We start from the raw sequence: 25,001 nt of genomic DNA, 5'->3' as shown, positions 1-25,001 counted from the left end.
ACACCTTATGCATGTTCACAGGGAGCTACTGCTCACACAGCAAAGCTGCTGAAGACAATGGACACTAACAATCTGCACCTTAAAGTTCTTTATGACTAAAAGATGAGCACATCAAGGTGGTAAACAGGCCCACATCCTGCATGTTACATAAGTCCTCTTTCCTTTGTTGTTTTTCTTGTTGGTTTGTTTTCTCTATCAAGCTCAATCAAACTTGCCAGCTGTATGCGTTTACAACTTTTTACCTGAACTTATATGGTTTTTGTGCGAAGGATCAGTTAGGCCATTTTGAATCGTACTCAGTGTTATTATCGGAGATGATAAATATGTCAACAATAGAGAGTTAGGACAAACTAAAACAAGTAACTATAGTGCTCCCATTTTTCTAAAGCTGGGTACACACTACAGTAATTTCGACCAACTTTTTATGCCGAGCGATTTTACATGCGACCGATGGTCCGATCGCTCGGTCCATGGACTGCATACACACTAGCCTTGTTTAGGACGAGAAAGGGAAGAGCGGACCTCCCGTTAGCGACTTTTTACAGCCATGTTGTTGTGAGCAATGACTGTAATTTCGTACTCACTGTTGTGGATCGGTCGGAAGTTTATACACACTACACAGCGGAAACGAGATTGGACCGAAAATATTAAACGGTACGACCAACCAAATGAGGCGACAATTGTCCATTTGGGCAGACTTTCGACCATCGTGTAACTGTACACACTGACCCGACTTTTGAACGAGCGGTCGTATGTCGGCTGTTTGAGCCGATTATTGGACGAAAACAGTGTAGTGCGTAACCAGCTTAAGACATAAAAGTGTACATTATTGTGACCTAGAACTTGTTTATCCATTAATACCACCTTTTGCTTACACTTCAAATGCAATAAAGGTAGATGTAAATGCTATGCAATGAAAGATTAAGTGGAAGTTCAGGTTGATGCATGAGACAAGTAGCCCAGTGTAACTCAGAGAAGACAAATTGTGGATCTTAATCTATTGTAGTAAGGCACACATATGATTTACCCAGATTCTGTGGCTGGTTGATTAGGACCAGGTAACATTGTGAGATAATCTTACAGACACAGAAGGTATGTGCTTACCAACGAGATGTGTAGACATCCCTACTCAGCAAGTCATTTGCTGAGAACATGGAAGAAATCTCTCGTCAACAGCTAGAATTCCAACAATTGCTGGATGTACTTTAAAAGGATGCGACACTAGGCCCTGTTACATAATGCCTTGTGCATTTTGTGTTTAGTAAAAAGAAAAGAAAAAGGGGTGTTTCTGTGATCCCATTCACCTAGGAGACGGCACTGAATTCAGTGAGCTCTTTATGTATATCCCCAGAGCTGTAGAGGAATTTGGCCCAGGATCAATGGTGTAGTCTGATAGCACGACTAAATGAGCTGATGAGAGACTTTCTCTATACGTCATAGCTTTCCTGCTGTAAGGTATGGAGGAAGTCGTTCCGGCACATAGCCCATAAAGAGTTGGTTGGATCTTGTGCTCTCTGAGGTAACAGTAACAGGAGAACCCCATTTTTCCTAGCTACGTAGTGCACAGGAAAATATGCAGTAAAGCAAAAAGGGCCTAGTGACAGGTCCTCTTTAAAAAGAAAGTGTCAGCATAAATTATACTATAATACTCGCTATTATCAAACTAATGAACATGTTGGCAGTGAGGAGGGCTCAAGTTTTGGCAAGAAAATGCAAAAATAATTAAAAGAATACAGCAGCAGACTGTGCTCAGCGCTGTAACATAAGAGGCATCAAATATATAACTGGAGCTGTGAGCCATAATTAAAAAGTGTGTTATAAACCCAAAAACTGTGAGCTGCTAAATGCATAAAATATATAGTTGAAATTAGCTACAGAGACTGTAGGGATGAGAGACTCATGGAGATAATGCTGCAATGCAGTCTCTGTGTCAGAGCTGGACGGTCCCACACCGCATTCTCTGATACAGTATACCAATGTTCACTTCTAGGATGGCATTTATTTTAAGCTCTTGGTGCCATTAAAACTCTGCATGTTTTGTAAGTAATATATGCATGACACCTTGATACTGTACTCATACATAAGCCTTTTACTTATAAAAACAATATTGGATGGGTAAGATTTATTTATCCAATTCCATAAGCGGAGTAAAGATCCCACAGGAAGGCTAATTATTTACTCTTCTTTCATGTGTGGGAATTATGACGGGTACCAGACAGCTTGATGTCTTTGCTTTTATAATCATCTGTATCGCTTTATTATGCTCTGTGCCACTATATTCTGTGGTGTGATGCCATGGTATGATACGTCCTGGGGCACTACACACGGGTGGGTACGTTACTACACAGGAATTAAAGTAAGAGTATGCATTGAGGGCCAGAAAGTTCTACTTTACAGGATGTTACATAAATGTACGGCATTTCCGACCAGCATCAGGAATAAGATCATACTTGCCAACTCTCCCGGAATGTCCGGGAGACTCCCGCATTTCAGGTGGGTCTCCCGCACTCCCTGGAGAGTGTGGCAATCTCCCGCATCTGAATTTGTGCCAAGATGCTGCGATTCTCCGGGAATCAATTTCGGAGCCCCGCACGCCCACCTGTCCCAGGGAGGCTCCCGGACACCAACTTCGAAAAGTTGGTAAGTGTGAATAAGATCCACACCGTTTTATACTGTTCGTCTGATGTTTTTATGTTCCAACCATACAACGGTTTCTTCCTAACAAACAAATACAATTACTTTATGAAGATATTGAACATTTAACAAATCCACTTTCACTCATCCCAGAGTTAAAGCAAATGATCTAATTGTGGACAGCATGGCATGGTATGTACAGGTATTCCTCACTTAACGACCGAGTTCCGTTCCTACGACTAGGTCGTTAAGCGAATTGGTCGCTAAGTGAGTACAGTACTGTTATATGCACCTACATGTATTGTAATCATTTTTATTGATTCTGAATGAAGAAATAGACTAAAGAAAACTGTATTTTGTTAGTTTGCTTTACATTACATAACACTGCATAACAGAAAATAAACATGTGTACAGTAAAGCTCTACAAACAGCAGCAATTATAACAATGAGGACCCAGGGAGAACCTGGTTGTAACTCCGAGCGGTCATTAAATGGGTAGGTTGTTAAGTGAGGAATACCTGTATATCAGTATCCAAATATATCATTTATATGAGTTGTGTTCCCCTCCACATGGAAATATAAACAATAACATTAACAATGAATGGGATATAAGGGTGGAATCCCACATAATGATATGTTCTCATGAACATTTCATCTTAGGTGGGAATGTTTCAAGGACCAAGCAAGCCATTAAGTGTATTTCAGCCTGTACAAATCTGAGACAACAATTTAGTGGATGGAAACCTTGGGATAATTTGTACCACAATATAATTATGATAGTTTGTAACACAGCAATGGAAGAATCTTTTTAATTAGATCATCTGTTACCCTCTTTGGGATATGAAATAATGGGACATGTGTAAAACAGGTCTGTGAACCTCACAGAAATATCTGAGAACACAAGTTCAGGCAAATATATTATTCTCTCAAAGATGATCATGTGATTTAAGACATCCTAGTATTGCACTCTAATCTCCTCTTTAGTTTATACACACAAACACACACATGTATATTTAAGGAAAATAAAAGTGCACCCCACACAGTAAAAAATATTATCATTGATAATTCATGTTTTTAAAATATTTGTTTGCAGTGTAATTTGAAATTAAAAATTAATCCATATATACCATTCTTAGATCATCTTCCCCAGCATAATCCACATGCTTAATTGCCATCAGTGGAAATTTTGTGCTGCAACAGCTGTTATTGCGGTTTTGGAGCATGTAAAATTTGCCCCTTCATCTCTTGCCTCTCCAGCTGGTGTTGTGACATTTGGGGATATGCATAAATTTCATCAAAGCTATTATTGTGAACAAGCAATTTATTCCATCTGCTTATAAAAATGTATACAAGAGAATGGAATAAAGACAATGTTTTGGTTAATTGTAATCAATAATATAGCTTGGGAAAAGCAGTGAGAGTATTATTTGTATAGTAAAGTTAGACTTCCACCGAGGCAGAGAACTGAACTGGACCTAATTCTTAGATATAGAAGAATAAAATTGTTTACAAAAACGGAATAATTGCATACAGCATATCCATTTGTAGTCCGGATATACAATATGTAGTAAGCACTGTGACAAAATACTATATGTACATGTATGGTCGATATGTACATGTGACAGAGTGGACTGCCTGAAGGTCGAGCCTAGCAGATAGATCGGTCAGGGTACTGCCAGTACTTATTGGTGATGCTATTTAGCCTACATGTCAGAAAAATATAGGTGTAAGGGTTTGTGTGATATTGGGAATGTTATTATTGGGCTGTGAATATGGCACTAACAAGCACAATCATTTCTTTAACCTCTATGTTTGTCAGAACTAATCTAAGCCAATAACAGAACGCTGTATTCATTATTGGTGGGGAAGGAAACTCAGTAAATTCCAGTCTAATTACTGGTACCTAACTACAGAGCCAAACAAATGGTTTAATATGTAAATGTTTGGTAACCGAGATCTGATCTCCCAAGAAATAATAATAATAAAAAATATATATATTCTTGGTTTGTTTTATCAATAAAAGTAAATTCAGCCAATGAGATACAAAACATAAATAAACGGTAGGCTACTTTAATATGCAAACTTGATATTTTTATTGCCATTTAGAAGTATATTTAGTGAAAATGTGCATAGCTGCGATGTTCAACCGAACATCGCAGCTATGCACATTTTCAGGTAATACGGTACCTGAACATCGCGGATTGAAGTACGAGGAAATACGTGTGATGTTACCTCTCAGCAGAGTGCCTTTGTGACCGTTTCCTCTGCCTAAACTAGATAAATGGACACATATTCTATAAGAATAGGTAGCTATAAAATAAGTAGTCAGTTCAAACATAAATACAAGAGGTCAGGACAGAATGTGCCAGATCCATCATCTCTCAATAACTAAATGCAATGAAAATGTCACCCTAAATAACACTAAAGCAGACATCATCTTTCTGTATTTTGTAAATGACACTAAAACAAGACATGGATTTAGCAGTTTTGTGTAAAATTTTCAAAGCGTCATATTTATACTAATATTTTATTCTGATAAAAACTCACGACTGACATTGAGTTGCTAAGTATTTCTATAAATGTCAAGCCTTTATCTAGTACAATATATAATTAAGTGAGATTGCACTGATGTAGCTTCCACAGAAACATGGAATGAAACACTATAGCTCAGGTATCCATAATTACTACAAAGCAACTGGTCTGTAATAACCAACACCGTAATATCTGTAATTTGTACAATATGCTGTTAAATCCAGAGAGAGCTTCATATCATGAATAAATAAATGTAATACAAAACTTATAACATGCACAGTACATCATATGGAATATCTTTTAGACACGCTTACCCAACGGATAAAGAATATAGAAAGCATATATACCTATCCAAGTAAATTAAAGGTTTCCATATACAAGATTCTGGCACTTCGATTTAAACTGCATCATGCTAGAATTTATTTTTCTCTGTTTTATTTAATATTTAGGGGTCTATTTATCATTGATTGCTAGTGGGTGGGCTAACACTGACGGCGAATGGAGGATCTGACCTCTGTGTGGCTATTGCACCTGCGCAGCTAAGGTTGTGCATGCGTATAGCGACAGGACCTGGCAATGGATCTGATTTCTCCAGATTTTTTCTCATCGCAATTTAATAATTAGTCACCGTAACATCTATACAAATTGTAATTGAAAATGTATCAAAATATGTCCAAACTATTCATAGAAACAAACAGTATTATTCTATATTAATTGTGAGTGTTTACTTCTCATGTGAATGTTTGTGAGATGAACATACATGTAGATTCAAGAACGACACAAAAAAAAAAAAAAAAAGATTCACAAAACTTCAATGTATCCCAACCACCACATAAAGACAAATAAGGTCAGATTCAATTTAGTGCAAGGTCTAGTACAGGCCCTGCACAAAGTGTTACGCACGTTACGGGTTATTTCGGCAGAGAATGAGCAGAGATTTCGGACTAGATTTACTAAACTGCAGGTTTGAAAAAGTGGAGATGTTGCCTATAGCAACCAATCAGCTTCTAGCTGTCATTTGTTTAGTACATTCTACAAAATGACAGCTAGAATCTGATTGGTTGCTATAGGCAACATCTCCACGCTTTCAAACCCACAGTTTAGTAAATATACCCCTTCATCTTGAACTATGAGGCAAAATGTGATTGTGTAGGGCTCTTACAGGACCTCGTGCTCAATTGAGTCCACACTATAAAGCAGTTTTATCAATTTATATTTATGGGATGGGCTGCATACTAATTACTAATATGTCTTTCTGAATGAAACTACAGAAGACCCCTTCCATGTGGACACTGTTACAGGAAAGTTGATAATTTGTAAAAGAATTGGTAATATAGCAACCACATTTAATGTCATAATTTAAGCTATAATTTCACAAGAAACAATATTCTGATTGAAAAATTGTCATCAGCTACATGAAGTTATTAATTGTTTCGTAGAAAGTAGATTAGATGGTGCCAAATGTCAGTCATGTAAAGTGAACAATAATAGTCAGGTGACTGAAGTCTATATAATTTATGATAATATATTCATTGTGCACTGTATCACAATTCACAGTTTGTATGTGCCTCAATCATTCCAGGAAATCCAAGTTTATGAATAATGTAAATTAAACAGATACACTTTACATCAGACTATAAGGGAGGTATTTAATTGTCCGTGGGTCGAGCGCGGAAAAACTAATACCGTTAATACGGTAATCTCTCGCTGGATTTCAGCTCGCAGCTTAAATCCAGCAAGTAAATTACCGTATTAAGGGTTTTTCCGAGCTGTTTTTCCGCGCAGGATTACCGTAATAGCGGTAAACCTGCGCGGACCGCGGAATTTTCGGCAATCCCGCGGACAATTGAATATGCCCCTAAGAGTCAAACTACAATTTTAAGATTTAATTGCTGCAAGTAAAATAAAAAGACTCAACTAAAAGAAAAAAACAGCTTAATGTGTGATTTCGTTTCACTGAGCAATCGTTAAGTTAAGAATTGCAGATTTGAAAGGACAAAATGCTGTAGGTGCTGTAGTTAACATATAGTTTCAATACATACATCAAGACTAATATATATCTAGACTGAAAAAATAATATTTCTGAAACATGAAATGATGCCATTTTCTGAAATTATAAATATACTGGCTACAGACAACTTTTTATTGTAATTATTTCACAATTTATTTTATATATTTAGCCAAACTAGCACATAGAGTGCCCTATTTATAGTTGGGTGTAAATCCACTTGCATCACATACAAATGTGACTTTAGTAAAAATTTGTCGCATTGCGCATGCACACAACTTACTCCCGGATTTTGTGTTGAGCATGTCTTGTGAGCAGCTCTTTGAGCTTGAACAGGCGGTTCAGGGGCGATCCCAGTAAATTCAGTACAGTTAGGGCGTGGATATGCAAGTCAACCATGCCCCTTAGAGATCAATCCAATTTTGACTTGCACGTACCTTGAAGATATATGTCTTTTAGGAGGTGCATCTTTGCCTGGTCCAAGCTTCTGAGTTAATGATAGTGACTGACGCATTTTTGCCCCGATCAGATTTAAAGTTGCATATATTTTAAAAAAGGTGCATCTCAAAATTTAGTCTCAGAAACTTAAGTATACAGGTGCATTTTTGCATGTATGCAAAAGTCTGTGTGTCAGCACTTAATTTGTGCTCACCATCCTTAAGATATTTCATTTTTAACATCAAAAGTGCTGAAAACTATACTTTCATACAGAATAAGGTATAATCTAGCTATCTGCAAATGACTGTACATTATATGTATTTAATGGTTACTGTATTTTTCACTATGCCCCTTGAGAGCACATGGTTTATGTAATGATTAATTCAAGCTCTATGTCGCAAATCTACAAACATCAAATCTGATAAACTGAAAATGGAAAACAGGTAATCACATTAAAAACATATTGGTGGTGAACGATAACTAATTAAAGCATTTGAAAGGCTTGTAAAATCTACTCATCAACTCCCTAAAGTACAGGCAACTATTTTGTGAAATGAACCAATAATCAGCCTATCAAATCACTAGGAACTAAGGACATCACTTCACTCTCTCTGCCTCAGTGATGTCACTAATTTATTTGCAACTTTTTATATATTCACCCCCTCCTACAATAGATCAGAGGGCATTTTTTTATTGTGAGTTGCAATACGTAAATTTAGGAACTGATTAGAACCCTCTCTGTTTCTCCCCGTTCAAATGAAAATAATTCTAATTCCGACCTTCCGATAGTGACCTTGGAAACTGTATGTGCTGCTCCTATGTACATGTAGCACATCAGTTTCCAATTCTTGTGGCCCCTGCAAATTGCAGACAACGTGATGCTTATGGGGGATATGAGGGAAAGCCTGGCAACTTCGGCTACTAGTCATTATGCATAATGCCCAGTGTGACTGGTTCACTGATAAATAACTTCTGGTATAAATTTATTTAAAGGAAATAGCGCAGGGCGCTTATTTATATAATTACACAAGCCCTTATGTTTGATATTGTGTATATGTTGAGATAGGAAATCGTTATCGTTATTTCTGAGACCAGGGTAGAAAATTTATTTTTTCTGTTTAACCTTTCTAAACCAAATGTCTCATTTATGATGTATGTATATATATATATATATATATATATATATATATATTACAATGAGCCTTTGTTTACAAAGTCTTTTGTGTATTGTGATGTGAGGAAATGACTTGTTTGAGGGTTGTACTTTTTCTTTGGGAATGTGTATTCTGCGACTGTCTGAAGTATTAGACCTTTTGACTTGCTAGTAGGTATCACAGCAAGGTTTTTAAGAATTTCATAGATAAGTGTAAATATGAGTTGGCTTTGCAATGCATAGAAATCCGTGTTTGTATAAACAGGTTACATCCTGATTCTAAAAAAAGCCTATGTCTGAACTGTATAAAAGGCACTGGCTTGTATTGAAAACTTGTTCTTTTGATTTCATCTGACTTGAGTGATCACCTGGTACCTTTAACCAGTGTGTGGGCAAATAAACATCTTGCTTCCTACTTGGAAACATCTTCAATATTGCTGTATTCCTGTAACCTGCAGATTAGACCCACAATCTAATCTGTTCCCGGCTGTTCTGAGGTTTGGAACCAAGTTTTCCAATACCACCGCTCTGCCTGCTACCCATGCAGCCCTGGTCAGTGTGATAGGCCAGGAGGGATCCATTCACAGCTTCCCTGATCCATAGTAAGAGGTCAGGAGGATCAGCCCAGGTACACCCGTAACGGGGTACACTCGCAGCATCAGTTACTCAGAAGAAACCCAGTACTGGATGCTGGTAAGGAGTCCAGTGGTGGCAGCACGTGTAAGCCCCTCCTACTGCAGCAAGAGGGCGCATTTGGGGTAACGAAAGGGAACCGTGGCAAAGTAAGCCCAGCTGGTTCCCAGCAACAACAGACAGGGTTACATAGGAGGTCCATCCTGTCATACCCGCGTTTCAAACCGAAAACTGTTCTGCATTGCTTCTGCATAGGAGCAGCATATCTAGTTTATAAAGTCATTATTTTCCTTTTATATTTCATATGTTTTATGTTTGGTATGTAGAGTCTGCTAAAGATAATCCACTGTAAACAATGATGTTTGTTGGAATGTGTTGTGAAAAGATTGTTTTAAAACTTTACACAATATAGTTTTTAGTATCATCATCATCAACATTTATTTATAAAGCTGAACTTGTCTTGAAATTAGAATTTTACGGCCCAAGTATACAGTTGGACGTTTTACTCATAGCAGAGCCACAAAAACATGAATGAGGCATATCTGGTGATGAAGTCTACTCAGACTAGGCAGCATCTCCTGGGGCTTGCCACACTAATGTGTGTACAACCTTACTGCACGTGCAATTTACACTAATCGCCACATTGTTTTACTGCAGATGTGCATTAAAGAAAAATGCAGAATTTTACATTTGAAAGTTGGACTTGCATTGAAATCTAAACAAGGCCTTTGGTGTATAAAGAGATATATGGTCACAGGAATAAGGTCTAAAGTGATATAAAAGATGTATGAACTAGCTTGGTACTTCTAGCACGAACATTTTCCTAAACCTCTAACGTAAAGAGTATCCATTATGATTACCATAGATTTGTAAGGTGCCACAGTGTTTCACAGCACCATACAGTAGGGAAAACAGAGCATACATAAAATAGCGACATAGAAGGTAGACAAAATAAATGCAGACATGAAAACAAAAGTACAAAGGACCCTGCTCATTAGAGAGCTTACATGCTAAGAGGAAGAGGGCACAGCTGAAACAAGAGGAGTAAACGTGTTTCAGAGTGGAGATTGGGATAATTGTGAGGATGCATTAGTGTGAATAGTGTTATCGAGGATAAGGTGAACTCTAAAAAGAGATGGGTTTTCAAAGATCATCTAAAGATTTGAAGGCTGTGGGAGAGCCTGATTTGGGGAATTCTATAAGCGGGGAGCAGCACGTGAGAAGTCTTAGAAACAGTAGTGAGTGGTGATTATCAAAGGCAAGACAAGGCGCAGGTCAGAGGTTGATCTAAGAGGTTGGGAGAGGGAGTACTTTGATATGATATTTGAGATGTATGAAAGGTTGTTGATGTTGATGGCTTTGTAGGTAAGGGTTAGTGATTTGAATTGGATTCTGGAGGACACATAGCACCAGTGTTGGGATTTGCAAAGAGGAACATCAGTTTTGCAGCAGCATTTAGGATGGATTGAAGTGGGGTGTACATGGGTGTGGGCAATGCCAGACAGCAGGAGGTTGCAGTAGTCTAGACAGTATATGATGAGAGAACGGATAAGAGTTTTGTTAGCATGTTGGGTAAGAAAAGGGTGTATTATGGCAATGTTTTTAAGGTTATGTTGACAGGACTGGGAGAGAGTCTGGATGTGGGAAATAAAGCAGAGCGCGGAGTCATGTGTGACACCAAGGCAGCAGGCTCGGGAGACTGAGGAAATTGTGGTGTTATTGACAGGGAGGGAGATTTGAGCGGAGGTGTTGGTTCTGGCAGGAGGGGAGATGTGTGCCTATAAACATGTATCAAGCACCTACTTTTGTTTATAAATATTATACATATTATTTTGAGAAAATGTATCTGGCTAAAGCACCCATAAAATATTTTGGGGTATACTTGGCACGGGGGGGAAGCAATGACATTTGAACTGCTCTAGAACATTAGTTTTCAGTCTGGGTGGCCCAAACACATATCCTGAAGACCAAAGCACCTTAACATTATATTAACATTCTAGTCTAACTTTATTTGTATGTGACATGTAACATGTAGTGTGTGTATATATATTGCTGGAACGCCCATGATGCTCTAAAGCCTGTATCTGCTAAAAGAGAGACAGGCCTAACGAAGCAACACTGATAGGGCAGCAGAGAAGTGTATACCTATTTTCATTTATTTTTTTCTGTTATTTTTGTTTTCATTAGCTGGCCTTCATACACTAAAAAAAAAATCTGTAAAATAGGATACACAACCCTCAACACTCATGCTTATGCCAAACTGCAGCATACTTGCCAACTCTCCCGGAATGTCCGGGAGACTCCCGCATTTTGTGAGAGTCTCCCGGACTCCCGGGCGAGTGTGGCAATCTCCCGAATTCTGCCCACTTCACTAGGAAGTGCCCCACTTCCTAGTGAAGTGGGCAGAATTAGATCCCAAACGCCGCGATTCCCGGTGAATCGCGGCGTTTGGCCCCGCCCCCGCTGTCAAATGACGCAATTTGCGTCATGACGTCACAGGGGGCGGGGCCGAAATGACGCGATTTCGGCCACCCCGCCCCTTCACGCCCCCCTCCACTGGCTGGCTCCCGGAAGGGAGCTGAAGAAAGTAGGTAAGTATGAACTGCAGTGCATCTCAGAATCCTGCTGTTCAACCTGCAGAAGTATCACCCTTCATTTCTGAACATTGACAGAAGTAGCAATTGAAAGATTAGCGACCATCACACACAGAAGGACATTGCAACCAATACCTTTTCTTAAAGTATGTAATTTAGTATTTACAGTAAAATGCATGTTTGGGGAGAAGAATTTAATTTTCTCTTAAGAAACAATACCAGTTACAAAATAAGCACATGGACAATATGTTTCCTTTACTTGACTTGTATCTATCAAGATATAACTCATTAATCCAGCAGTACATGCTGGATTTATGCTACATAAAGCATATAATAATGAAGGACAAAACAATGTAGAAATCAGGAGTCTGTCAGCTAAATCTAGGAGCCAGCAGGAAGCTTCCAGGAGCCAGGAAGATATTTTTAATGATGTCAATGCATAAATAACTTCCAAAAGTTAGGTGCACGCCTTCTTCAGGCATACTGGCTGCCTGGCTTTTGGGATTTATCCAGCCTCGACATACTGTAAGTGTATGCAACACCCATTTGCTTGGGCGAATTGTGGTAGTGTGTTTTTGTGACAGGGCAAGCAAAATGGCAGCTGAGCTACATTTTATTTTTCTTGTACTTTTATTATGTGTATTATGAAATGCTATCTATAGTAACCAAGGCAAAGCCGGGATATGTCTAGTTCAATTCCCGACCATGGCCCTATCTGTGAGGAGTTTGTATGTTCTCCCCGTGTTTGCGTGGGTTTCCTCCGGGTGCTCCGGTTTCCTCCTATACTCCAAAAGCATACTGGTAGGTTAATTGGCTGATATTAAATTGCCCTTAGTCTCTCTCGGTCTGTGTGTGTGTGTGTGTGTGTTAGGGGATTTAGAATGTAAGCTCCAATGGGGCAGGGACTGATGTGAATGAGTTCTCTGTATAGCGCTGCGGAATTAGTGGCGCTATATAAATAGATGATGATGATTATGTCTATATACATATATCAGCTAGCCGTTGTCCCAGTGCTAACTACGCATGTACTGAAAAGTCCTGTGCAACTTCACTGCTTTGTACTTGCGTAGAATAAGTGAAACTGCTACTCGTAGCTGTACCAATAAGAAGTTCTTAATTCTGTTTATACCTTATATGTTAGTGATATCCAGCACCCTTAGTTTCCTCTCTATAAAAGCTGGTTTTGCTGCAACACAAGTTGCCTCATCCTGGACCATCGGTAATGGTGCCAGCCATTTGTCTATCCAGCTCAAGATAATTGGATAATTGCCGATTAAACATATTTCTAAGAGAACTATCGTAGCTAAGTATATTATTATTATTATATGTTTACTTGTTTGCAATAAAAGATTGATATTTGAAATTTGTGGTCACAACTCTTTAACTCCTTGCAACCTCTAAGAACCTGTAAAACATTACACCGCAAACAGTCTTATAATACCCTTTGTCTCAACAACACAGTTGTAGCTAAGTCTCTCCCACTTCAGGAGTCTGTGGGGGGAATTCAGCGCAAAGTGTCTCGCGGGCATCTGGAAACACTTTGCGCGTATATTTTTACTGAAATATTCACTCACATATCCTCGCATCCCATAGAGGTGCGAAGAAAACTTATAGTGTATATATTTACTGTAGTAATGTTAAAACTGCGCAGCCGCGATGTTCTCAGCAATTGAATTCAGAACTGTGGGTTAAATTGGTGAAACAGGAGAGCTCGCAGATGCAGGTCTGGAAACACTTAGGGGCATATTTAACAAGTGCTGCAAAACATGAAAAATAGTTTTCAATCCTTATCACATTGATAAGGATTGAACTATTTCTCATATTTATTAAAAAAAAACCTACACATGAACAGCACTTCTAAACTGCTGTTCCTGTGGGAAAAAAAATAGGCTTACTATGGCGTTTTCGGAATGCGATCCTGGCTGTCCTCTTCGTTTCTCCTTTCACTTTCTGTGCTCCTGCGCCATTTTAAGCTACCGGGCATGCGCACAGAGAACAGTAGTTCTGCAAACTGTACTGAACGACGAGCTGAAATCATGTGAGAGATCACATGATCCCTCCATACATGTGCTGTCCAGCTCTGATCTTCGGAGCAGAGCTGACAGCTAGGAATGTTTTCAGCTAGGAAGCTTCAGCTGGCGTACATTAACATAACAAGATTCCGAAAATTTCTCTCTTGTTGAATTGCGTTAGGGAGCAATGCCCATACTCTTATATGGGGACTGCACAGAAAACTAAATGAAATGCAAAGCAGCAGATATCCACAATATCTGCTGTGATGCAACTTTCATAAATTTCAACTATCCTTCAAATTGCGGCGGATTCACGGTAAGTGTCGTTTTGTCACATTAAATTGCTTCATAAATATGCCCCTTGAAAAGACGTAATGCAGATGTAGAAAGTGAATTGATACACAGACACAACTAATGAAAAAAATGGGCACTTGGTCATCTTTGTTGGTAGTTCTAGACTTATTTACATATAATATTTGTACACAGTTCACAAAACACTGGAACATAAATCAATTCTGTACACTGTATTATGTGCGCCGCATAATTTTCTCACTTGTTGACACATAACTTTTACATTAGCCCTCTCTACTGTCCTCAGATTCAGATTACTCTTAACTTGTGCTCAACTGAACCCATCAAACTGATAATCATTGTCTCTGCATTACTCGGGTATTTCTCCATACACTTGCTATGCTTTCAAACTTTTATCTCTCTCTTGGGATCTCTATGTCAGTTTATCTTGATTCTTTCACAGAGCTCAAAACATGACTCGCTTGCTCCACTACCCAAAACACTCCCCACTCCATACTATTCACTCCATTGCGGATCTTTTGAACACCTCCCACACTTTTGGTGGCAAATCTACATGTAGATCTCCATTAATAGAATATGTGAATACACCAAGTTGTTGATTGTATTTAGATCAATTGGTTTTCTACTGGTACTACTAAAAATATTTAAAATGTTCTATTAATCACGTCTACATAAGAATCTCTAATTATTTTAGTCTTTTTGACCACATGGGTTTGTAAGCTTCCAAAAACTGAAACTGAAAGTTATTAGTCTCTTAAAATTGAACTTATATGTAAGGATGGTGTTAAAACAGTGTTACAAACACTCAGAAAAAAAATAAGGAACATTTCTGAGTGTTTTTTACCTGCTAAAGATGTGTAGCAAAAAAATTATTTTTAAAAATTATTACCGTGTTAGCCAAAAAAATCTATGTGATGTTAAATACTTTCGTGTCAAAAAAGACAAAAGTATTATAGGAGTGATACCTTTATTGGCTAACCCAAAACATGTTATTATTATATTTGCTAGCTTTCAGAGCACAGAGGCACCTTCATCAGACAACTTTAAAGTTGCCTGATGGTGGGGCCTCTGTGCTCTGGTCTTTTAACATTAAAGAGAAACAGTCACCAGATTCTTGATCACCAATTTCCTTATACATTGTATAGTGCTTTTAACACACTGTGCATGTGTATAAAATGGTGTCCTGCTGTATCAGTAAACTCATATGGGAGAGAGCACAGCGGGAGTCAAGTCCAGCTAATTTACAAGCACTCTCAAGGCAAATAGGGCCACAACAGAACACCACATTTTTAATTTATGCATAGGGCACAAAGTACCATGCAATGTAGAAATAAAATGACGCTCCAGATCCTGTAGGATTTGTCTGAGCAGAAAGCAACATTTATATACTCCATACTATACTCTACTCTACGATAGCGGCTTTCAATTTCTACTAAAGCTGGGTACACACTATAGAAGATTACTTCATATGCGATTTCTGTAATGCTTTTACCAACCACTGAAAGTCCCGATGATCATGCAGATTTATGTGTACACACTAGGGATGAGCGCACTCGGATTTATGAAATCCGAGCCCACCCGAACGTTGCGGATCCGAGTCGGATCCGAGACAGATCCGGGTATTGGCGCCAAATTCAAAAGTGAAACTGAGGCTCTGACTCATAATCCCGTTGTCGGATCTCGCGATACTCGGATCCTATAAATTCCCCGCTAGTCGCCGCCATCTTCACTCGGGCATTGATCAGGGTAGAGGGAGGGTGTGTTAGGTGGTCCTCTGTGCTGTTTAGTTCTGTGCTGTTTAGTTCTGTGCTGTTTAGTTCTGTGCTGTGCTGTGCTGTGCTGTGCTGTGCTGTGCTGTGCTGTGTTCTGCAGTATCAGTCCAGTGGTGCTGTGTGCTGTGCTCTGTCCTTCTGAGGTCAGTGGTGCTGCTGGGTCCTGTGCTGTGTCCTGTTCAGTCCAGTGGTGCTGTGTCCTGTGCTCTGTGCTTCTAAGGGCATAGTTATTTCCCCATTATTCCCAAGTTTTTAAAAAATAAAAAAAAAGTAAAAAAAAATAAAAAATTTTAAAAAAAAAAAAATATATAATAATTATAACCAAATTTGCAAAACCAATCCAGCAGTATAAGTCCATTGGTACTGCAATATTACCAAGTTCACACATTCTGCAGTATCAGTCCAGTGGTGCTGTGTCCTGTGCTCTGTCCTGCTGAGTTCCGTAGTGCTGCTGGGTCCTGTGCCGTGTCCTGTTCAGTCCAGTGGTGCTGTGTCCTGTGCTCTGTGCTTCTAAGGGCATAATTTTTTCCCCACTATTCCCAAGTTTTTTAAAAATTAAAAAAAAGTAAAAAAAAATAAAAAATTTTAAAAAAAAAAAAAATATATAATAATTATAACCAAATTTGCAAAAACAATACAGCAGTATAAGTCCATTGGTACTGCAATATTACCAAGTTCACACATTCTGCAGTATCTTGTGCTACATATAATGGAGACCAAAAATTTGGAGGATAAAGTAGGGAAAGATCAAGACCCACTTCCTCCTAATGCTGAAGCTGCTGCCACTAGTCATGACATAGACGATGAAATGCCATCAACGTCGTCTTCCAAGCCCGATGCCCAATCTCGTAGTACCGGGCATGTAAAATCCAAAAAGCCCAAGTTAAGAAAATGTAGCAAAAAGAGAAACTTTAAATCATCTGAGGAGAAACGTAAAGTTGCCAATATGCCATTTACGACACGGAGTGGCAAGGAACGGCTTAGGCCCTGGCCCGTGTTCATGACTAGTGGTTCAGCTTCACCCACGGATCTTAGCCCTCCTCCTCCTCCCCCCCCCTACAAAAAATTGAAGAGAGTTATGCTGTCAGCAACAAAACAGCAAACAACTCTGCCTTCTAAAGAGAAATTATCACAAATCCCCAAGGCGAGTCCAAGGGTGTTGGTGGTTGTCAAGCCTGACCTTCCCATCACTGTACGGGAAGAGGTGGCTCGGGAGGAGGCTATTGATGATGTAGCTGGCGCTGTGGAGGAACTTGATGATGAGGATGGTGATGTGGTTATTGTAAATGAGGCACCAGGGGGGGAAACAGCTGATGTCCATGGGATGAAAAAGCCCATCGTCATGCCTGGTCAGAAGACCAAAAAATGCACCTCTTCGGTCTGGAGTTATTTTTATCCAAATCCAGACAACCAATGTATGGCCATATGTAGCTTATGTAAAGCTCAAATAAGCAGGGGTAAGGATCTTGCCCACCTAGGAACATCCTCCCTTATACGTCACCTGAATAACCTTCATAGTTCAGTGGTTAGTTCAGGAACTGGGGCTAGGACCCTCATCGGTACAGTGACACCTAAATCCCGTGGTCCAGTTGGATACACACCAGCAACACCCTCCTCGTCAACTTCCTCCACAATCTCCATCAGATTCAGTCCTGCAGCCCAAGTCAGCAGCCAGACTGAGTCCTCCTCAATACGGGATTCATCCGAGGAATCCTGCAGCGGTACGCCTACTACTGCCACTGCTGCTGCTGTTAGTCGGTCATCTTCCCAGAGGGGAAGTCGTAAGACCGCTAAGTCTTTCACAAAACAATTGACCGTCCAACAGTCGTTTGCCATGACCACAAAATACGATAGTAGTCACCCTATTGCAAAGCGTATAACTGCGGCTGTAACTGCAATGTTGGTGTTAGACGTGCGCCCGGTGTCCGCCATCAGTGGAGTGGGATTTAGAGGGTTGATGGAGGTATTGTGTCCCCGGTACCAAATTTACTACCGGGGCCACTCCACTGTGCAGTCCATATTTAGGTGTATCAGATATTAAACAACGGTGACAGTTGATGCCCAATTTTTTAATTATATTGTGGCCTCGGTACCAAATTGTGTACCGGGGCCACCACACTACGCAGTCCAGATACTTGTTTGGTGGAATTCAGACCAGTTGAGGGTTTTATTATTATATTGTGTGGACCACTCTATCTATACCACACTACAACTCTATACCACTCTATTTCATACTTTAATTCTATTTCATACTTTAATTCTATTTCATACTTTAATTCTATTTCATACTTTAATTCTATTTCATACTTTAATTCTATTACTAATTAATTACCATAAAGAGGAACAAAATAAACCAATTTTACCAAAAGTATAATATGACTTAGACTTACAAACACTACACTTGAAAGATCGTGCCTTTAAATGAAAAAGTCAGTCTTCATTGCACGACTATGTGCAACAGGGACAGTTTTTTGGGTTTACAAAGTCAAACAATAACACTTTGACCCTGTCTGTCTGGGATCTCAATGACGAATTGTCTGTACCATGTTTGGAGGAGGTATTGTGGCCCCGGTATCAAATTGGGTACCGGGGCCACCCCACTATGCAGTCCAGATACTTGTTTGGTGGAATTCAGACACGTGGAGGGTTTTTTAATTATATTGTGGCCTCGGTACCAAATTGTGTACCGGGGCCACCACACTACGCAGTCAAGATAGATAGATGCGTATTGCGTATCATAGATAAAGTACATTCAGTGGTGTGGGGCAAATTGAAAAATATTCAAAATGCACTGACATTATCAAAAACAAGAGGTTGTCACACGCTAAAACTCCAACATGTATATGATGGAGAGGATGGAGGAGCAGCCGTATGTGTAGTGTAATGCAGATCTGTTGAAGGTTTTTTATATATTTTATTGTGGTGCCCAGTGCCCACTCCTCTACGCAGTCCAGGTACAATTATTGGTGCGAATCATAAAAGTTCAGGGTTTTTAAGATATTGTGGTGACCTACTCCTCTACGCAGTCCAGGTACAATTATTGGTGCGAATCATAAAAGTTCAGGGTTTTTAAGATATTGTGGTGACCCACTCCTCTACGCAGTCCAGGTACAATTATTGGTGCGAATCATAAAAGTTCAGGGTTTTTAAGATATTGTGGTGACCCACTCCTCTACGCAGTCCAGGTACAATTATTGGTGCGAATCATAAAAGTTCAGGGTTTTTAAGATATTGTGGTGACCCACTCCTCTACGCAGTCCAGGTACATTTATTGGTGCGAATCATAAAAGTTCAGGGTTTTTAATATATATTGTGGTGACCCACTCCTCTACGCAGTCCAGGTACATTTATTGGTGCGAATCATAAAAGTTCAGGGTTTTTAATATATATTGTGGTGACCCACTCCTCTACGCAGTCCAGGTACATTTATTGGTGCGAATCATAAAAGTTCAGGGTTTTTAATATATATTGTGGTGACCCACTCCTCTACGCAGTCCAGAAAGATACCTTGTTGCAACGTTTTGGACTAATAACTATATTGTGAGGTGTTCAGAATACACTGTAAATTAGTGGAAATGCTTGTTATTGAATGTTATTGAGGTTAATAATAGCCTAGGAGTGAAAATAAGCCCAAAAACTTGATTTTTAAACTTTTTATGTTTTTTTCAAAAAAAATCCGAATCCAATACCTTAAATCCGAACCGAGACCTTTCGTCAAGTGTTTTGCGAGACAAATCCGAACCTCAAAAATAACGAAAATCCGGATCCAAAACACAAAACACGAGACCTCAAAAGTCGCCGGTGCACATCCCTAGTACACACCTACACAATTTACCTTCAGATCTGCGCTCGTCTCTCATATCCATCTGCTGAAAACATTGTGACTCAGCACACTCTATAGAGATCTGCCTACACTGCTGGTCTTGAGCGCATACACACTTCCACATTTGCCCCACATTTTCCATTGTTGATCGTGAATTTTAGAAACTTTATAAAACCAAATCAACAGTTGTGATGTGTTGTGGTATGATAAAACATGATCATAGGAGTGTACACACTAATGCAATAGCTGGCCAAATGGTTTCATCTACACGATAATTGCATCAGTGTGTAGTCAGCTTACGGATTTATCCGACCATCCATTAAAGCTAACAAAACATGAACTAATAGGATGAGGACACCATTTTAGATACAGAAGAAATCCTATTATACCACCATTTTATTTGCCACTAGTAGTATTATAGAAAGAGAGGCATCACAATGCAATGACTACCAAGACAATATGTAGAAATATGTACATTGATGGGCAATATTTGTGGTACAAAGAATGACTGTATATTGAGAGAACACAAAGTATACATTTCCACAAACTGTGGAACAAATATTTTTTTATTTACAGTACTGTCCATAAGTTTGTAAACATGACTGTTTTGGATTAAGGAGGGACCTACTATTTTTGTTGTTATGATGTTTAGTTTTATGATAGAAAAAAAAAAAGAAAAACACTTGTCACATTTTATTTTTACTAACATTCTGGGCCTCATTTAACGTTGGCTTCAAAGATGAGACCCAACATACACTTAAAATAAGGCCGGAAAATGGCAATTTTCTAAGTGTATTTTGAGTTTTACATATCTCAAGATATGAGCAACTTGTAAACTAGCACATAGGTATATCCATCGTAAGGATGTAGCCAACACCCTTATCAGCACGGAGAATTGCTTATAAGACGTGCAAGGATATATCCTAAAAGGTTTATTTTAAGGATATGGATGTCAAAATCAGACACATCTGTAAGAGACGAGCTTGACTTACGTATCCATATAGTGACTGTACTCAACTTACATGCTAGGATACACTCAACCTGAATGTGGTTGCATTTTGGTACACATGCAGACGTATTACCAAAATGCCTATTTTTACGAGCCACAAATGGACACAAGTACAACTCTAACTCTGGTCCTCTGTATTTTAAATGGGTTTTTAATATACTGAAGTTGTAACTATTGTAATTTATTCTGTATTTTTTCAAATGCCTCTGTTAAAAGCATAAAATTGTATTTTTTCATTAAGAATCCATTGTTTGAATTCATGTTCACGAATTTATGGAAAGTATTCACCCCACGCTATTCTCCTTCTAAATGTTCATTTTCTTTAGTTGTCTCTGTCCTCTGCTCTTGTTCTGCAATTTTTGATTTTCTGGTCCATTTCATTCATTCTTCACCTAACTTCCATCTAGCAGCTATTGCCTGACAATGACAACACCGGCATGCCATATCATTGTTAAAGGAATAGTTCCTATTTGTGGACTTTTTTATGACTATATATTAGCGATCAAAGGATCATATATGTAATGTAAACTTCATAGCCATCATTTGTTAGATACTCTTTATTAGAGTGTATCTAACAGAAACTGCAAAGTGCTTAAGAATGTAAACCCACTGTTATTGGTAGGCGACACAAAAGTGGGGATTGGCATGCAGTCAGGAAGCATACATGCACCCCTCACATACACTCTACTAAGAGAGAGACCACTTTCCACATACACTCTCTAGCACAGTGTATCTAAATGTATCTAACAATCAAAGATAGGGATCATAACTTACAAAAATAACCATTTACCAATAAAAGAAAGAACAATTACTTTACTATGGAGGGCTTTAATTTCACATGGACACTTGACCTGTTATGTATAAGTCCGAGTAGAATTTTTTTTATCCGATGTTCATATATTTTGGTGGGATGGTATTGTGTCCACATATTTAAGAGTGTTTAGACTCACAGTATATGATATTATGCTTAGCAGTTAGCAGGCAAATTTAATGTCTCCTAAATATCTAAAGTTTACGTCCACACACGTTACTTAAGAACAATACCATGAATGTTGGAATGACGTTGACAAATCTGTACTACCCCTAATAATTAATAATATATGTACAATAGTAGAAACAGTTCAATCATATTGTTTTTCTTCTGCAGCCTAATTATTCCCATATAAATGGCCTTGGATTCTATACGTTGTGGAGGCCGCCATTTTGTGGGCTGAACCTTAATTCAGCCAATCAATATGTTCGGAACTAGTTACATAATCAACATATGAGACATGAAGTGTGATCAATTAGAGCCTATCGCAAACTTCAGTGACACTAGAGTAGCACAGCTACCACAGGATGTCAGTGTTGTAGAAATCACTGGATCTTCATTCGATAGATGTTCGGCAATGGAGGGCATATAAAATATAGCCTAAATCTTATCAAATCTATGAACATAATTTTACCTTTTTTTTCTGCTAAATATAACTTGGAACATATGAAAGTAAAAAGATACAAGATCAGTATGGTCATTTAAGTAGTAATGTACATAAAACATAAACAAAACAAAAATTGTCACATCCAAATATATGAATATGCATTAACACAGTGTTGATCATGAAGGCATGTCCTGTTGATCTATGATGTATTTGATCTCACACTACAATGATCAAGTAAATAATGCAATAAGAGGAACCGGAAAGTATATATGTATATATTTGTGTGTATATATATATATATATATATATATATATATATATATATATATATATATTATAAAATGTATTATGTGTGTTTATGTATAAAGCATATATATTAAATATTGTTCATGCACCGTGGCATCAGTGTATTTTGGAGCAGGCTACATGTTTCTATATTACTTAATGATTAAAAAATCATCCCACTGGATTTCTTTATTAATATGCATGAATTATGTATTAATCACTTTTTGATCATAATGGCAAAAATAGCAATTAGTACACCTGCTTAAAACAGGTTACCATTTGCAAGATTCCGTTTAATTTTATGCACAAAAGATAGAAAAACACGTCAGCATAAAAAACAGGATTCATTTAGCGTAAGTAGGTCAGGTCTAATGAGAGTGCAACAGCATAGATGAAAGATGTAGCAAATAAAAAAAATCACTGACCAGTTTGCATAATTCCCAAACACTCCGAATCAGCCAGAAAATAAAATGATTTCAAAGCAAAAATAAAATCTGCAAAATCAGATCATTACACAATATTTCCAATTCTGCAAAATGAATCCCACATAACAGTGTTTGTTTGATAATATAGACATTACATAGTAGAGTGCTAGTAAACAAACATAAAATGAAAAAAAAAAAAAACAGCAATGTAAAATAGGTGTTACTGTATGATAATTCAGAATACACATTCATGTGCGAGGATATGTGAACAAAAACATGCAATGCTCATTACTACCACAAAAAACAGAACTGTGGCAATACAAGAGACTAATAATGTTCATCCCTTAGCTCTATGTAAATCTTCATCTCAATTCTTGTGCTCCATTGACTCATAGGATTAATGGCCACATTGACTTCTTTGTGAGACCAGCAAGCTATACATATTGTTAGTGTCTCTTGCACAGTTCACTCTGAGGTCCTAATTTTTCCCAGCAAGGCAAGCGTGAAAAGCTAAAATAAATGAAGATTAGCGAGTGCTGGTCTGATGGGAACAGGTTCACAGTGCCTTGTACATCGCCCATTGCATAGCTATGTGTGGGCATGTGACTGTATTGCTAAAATCTCACATACTACATCTATGTTGCAGTTAAAAAAAAAAAAGCAAAACAAGTATTAGACGGTTTTACTAATCCTGGCTGCACATATTGCAAGGCAATAGGATAAGCAGTAATCATATAAACACCTTACCTTTCTGTGTCTGCCCTTCTTCCATGTTTTCCTCCATGTCCACCTCTCTGGCTGGTAACTGAACTAACACAAACTAATAAAGAGCCCTAATGTGATGTAGGTACAGTGTGTGTATGTGACTGTGCAGACCAGCAGCTGAGCAAGGCTTGTATGCTGCACACACTCCCTCACTGCCTGACTTTTGCTTGGAGACAGCCTGTCAAGTGGAATTTCATTCAAATTACTCTTCCGTGAAGATTATCAATTTCTCTCCTCAAAGCTTCCCATTGTACACCAGAGCAAGCAGGTACTGGGGCTGCCTTTGGATGGAGTTAGGAGGGAAATATGTATGGGAGGCAGCGAAGGAAGCTCAGTTTTCCTGTATCGAGCTATAATTGCATGTACAGCCTAGGAACTATTGACGTCTGAGACTGAAATTGGTAACAGGCTGCAGTGAGAACAGATGAAGGGGCGTTATCTGCACAGAAAACAGACCACCAACTGCAAATACCCCCTACTTGCTGGCAAAGTGGAAAAGCCCAAATGTCTGTGGGCTCTGTCTGCTGCAGTAGAGGCTGTACTCCCAATTAGACCCAATACAAATTACATGCTTTGCTTATTCTATTGTAGTTTGTGTTTGTATTGATTGTTATGCTATTTACCGCCCTCACTTTCAATTCACAGTGAATGAAACATTGATATATGTTCAGTGTGACCATGATGTCACTGAGAGATGTTATTATAGACTTGTTTCACACATACAGTGCTTATAGGGATTGGAATAGAGTGGAAATGGAAGTCTACGTTCCTTTGTCTCCAATAAAACCACTGGTAAGAACATGCAGTATAAGTACCATTTTTTTAAAGAGATTTTGGCAGTCTGATTTGAAATGCAAATCACAATATGCAGACTGAGGCAAACTGCAGTTAGTGTCTGTGTCTGAGTGACAAGCTTTTCATTTTCACATCTCAAGCAATCTAGAACATTTCTCAGGTGGCACTATAATTCTGAACAACACTTCAATGTGTCTGCTTGTTTACAGCACACAAAAAGCATCTGTGATGTACAATGTTTCACAGTAATGTACATGGTATGTGGATAGGAAAAAAAAGAATAATGATTTCATTTAAAAGGAATAAAAGCCCCACACGTTTTATTTAGAGACAAAGAACTCTGATCTTATTGTGGTCAAAGCTACAATGAAAATTCTTTGATCACACCAGAAA

The 25,001-nt window shown here is 38.5% G+C and overlaps 1 protein-coding gene across 1 annotated transcript in view; it reads right to left on the bottom strand.

Annotated features, from left to right (window-relative positions):
* The window catches only part of GPM6A (glycoprotein M6A), a 133,458-nt gene extending 109,211 nt beyond the window's left edge, over positions 1 to 24,247 (bottom strand). The window contains exon 1 of the mRNA XM_075197577.1: positions 23,796 to 24,247. Coding sequence (XP_075053678.1) covers positions 23,796 to 23,832 — 37 coding nt within the window. The 5' untranslated portion in view covers positions 23,833 to 24,247. The remainder of the gene's footprint in view (positions 1 to 23,795) is intronic.
* Positions 24,248 to 25,001: the final 754 nt, after the last annotated feature.

Source organism: Mixophyes fleayi, chromosome 1 (assembly GCF_038048845.1).
Source record: "Mixophyes fleayi isolate aMixFle1 chromosome 1, aMixFle1.hap1, whole genome shotgun sequence".
NCBI lineage: Eukaryota > Metazoa > Chordata > Amphibia > Anura > Limnodynastidae > Mixophyes > Mixophyes fleayi.
This window is presented reverse-complemented; position numbering and strand designations above follow the sequence as displayed.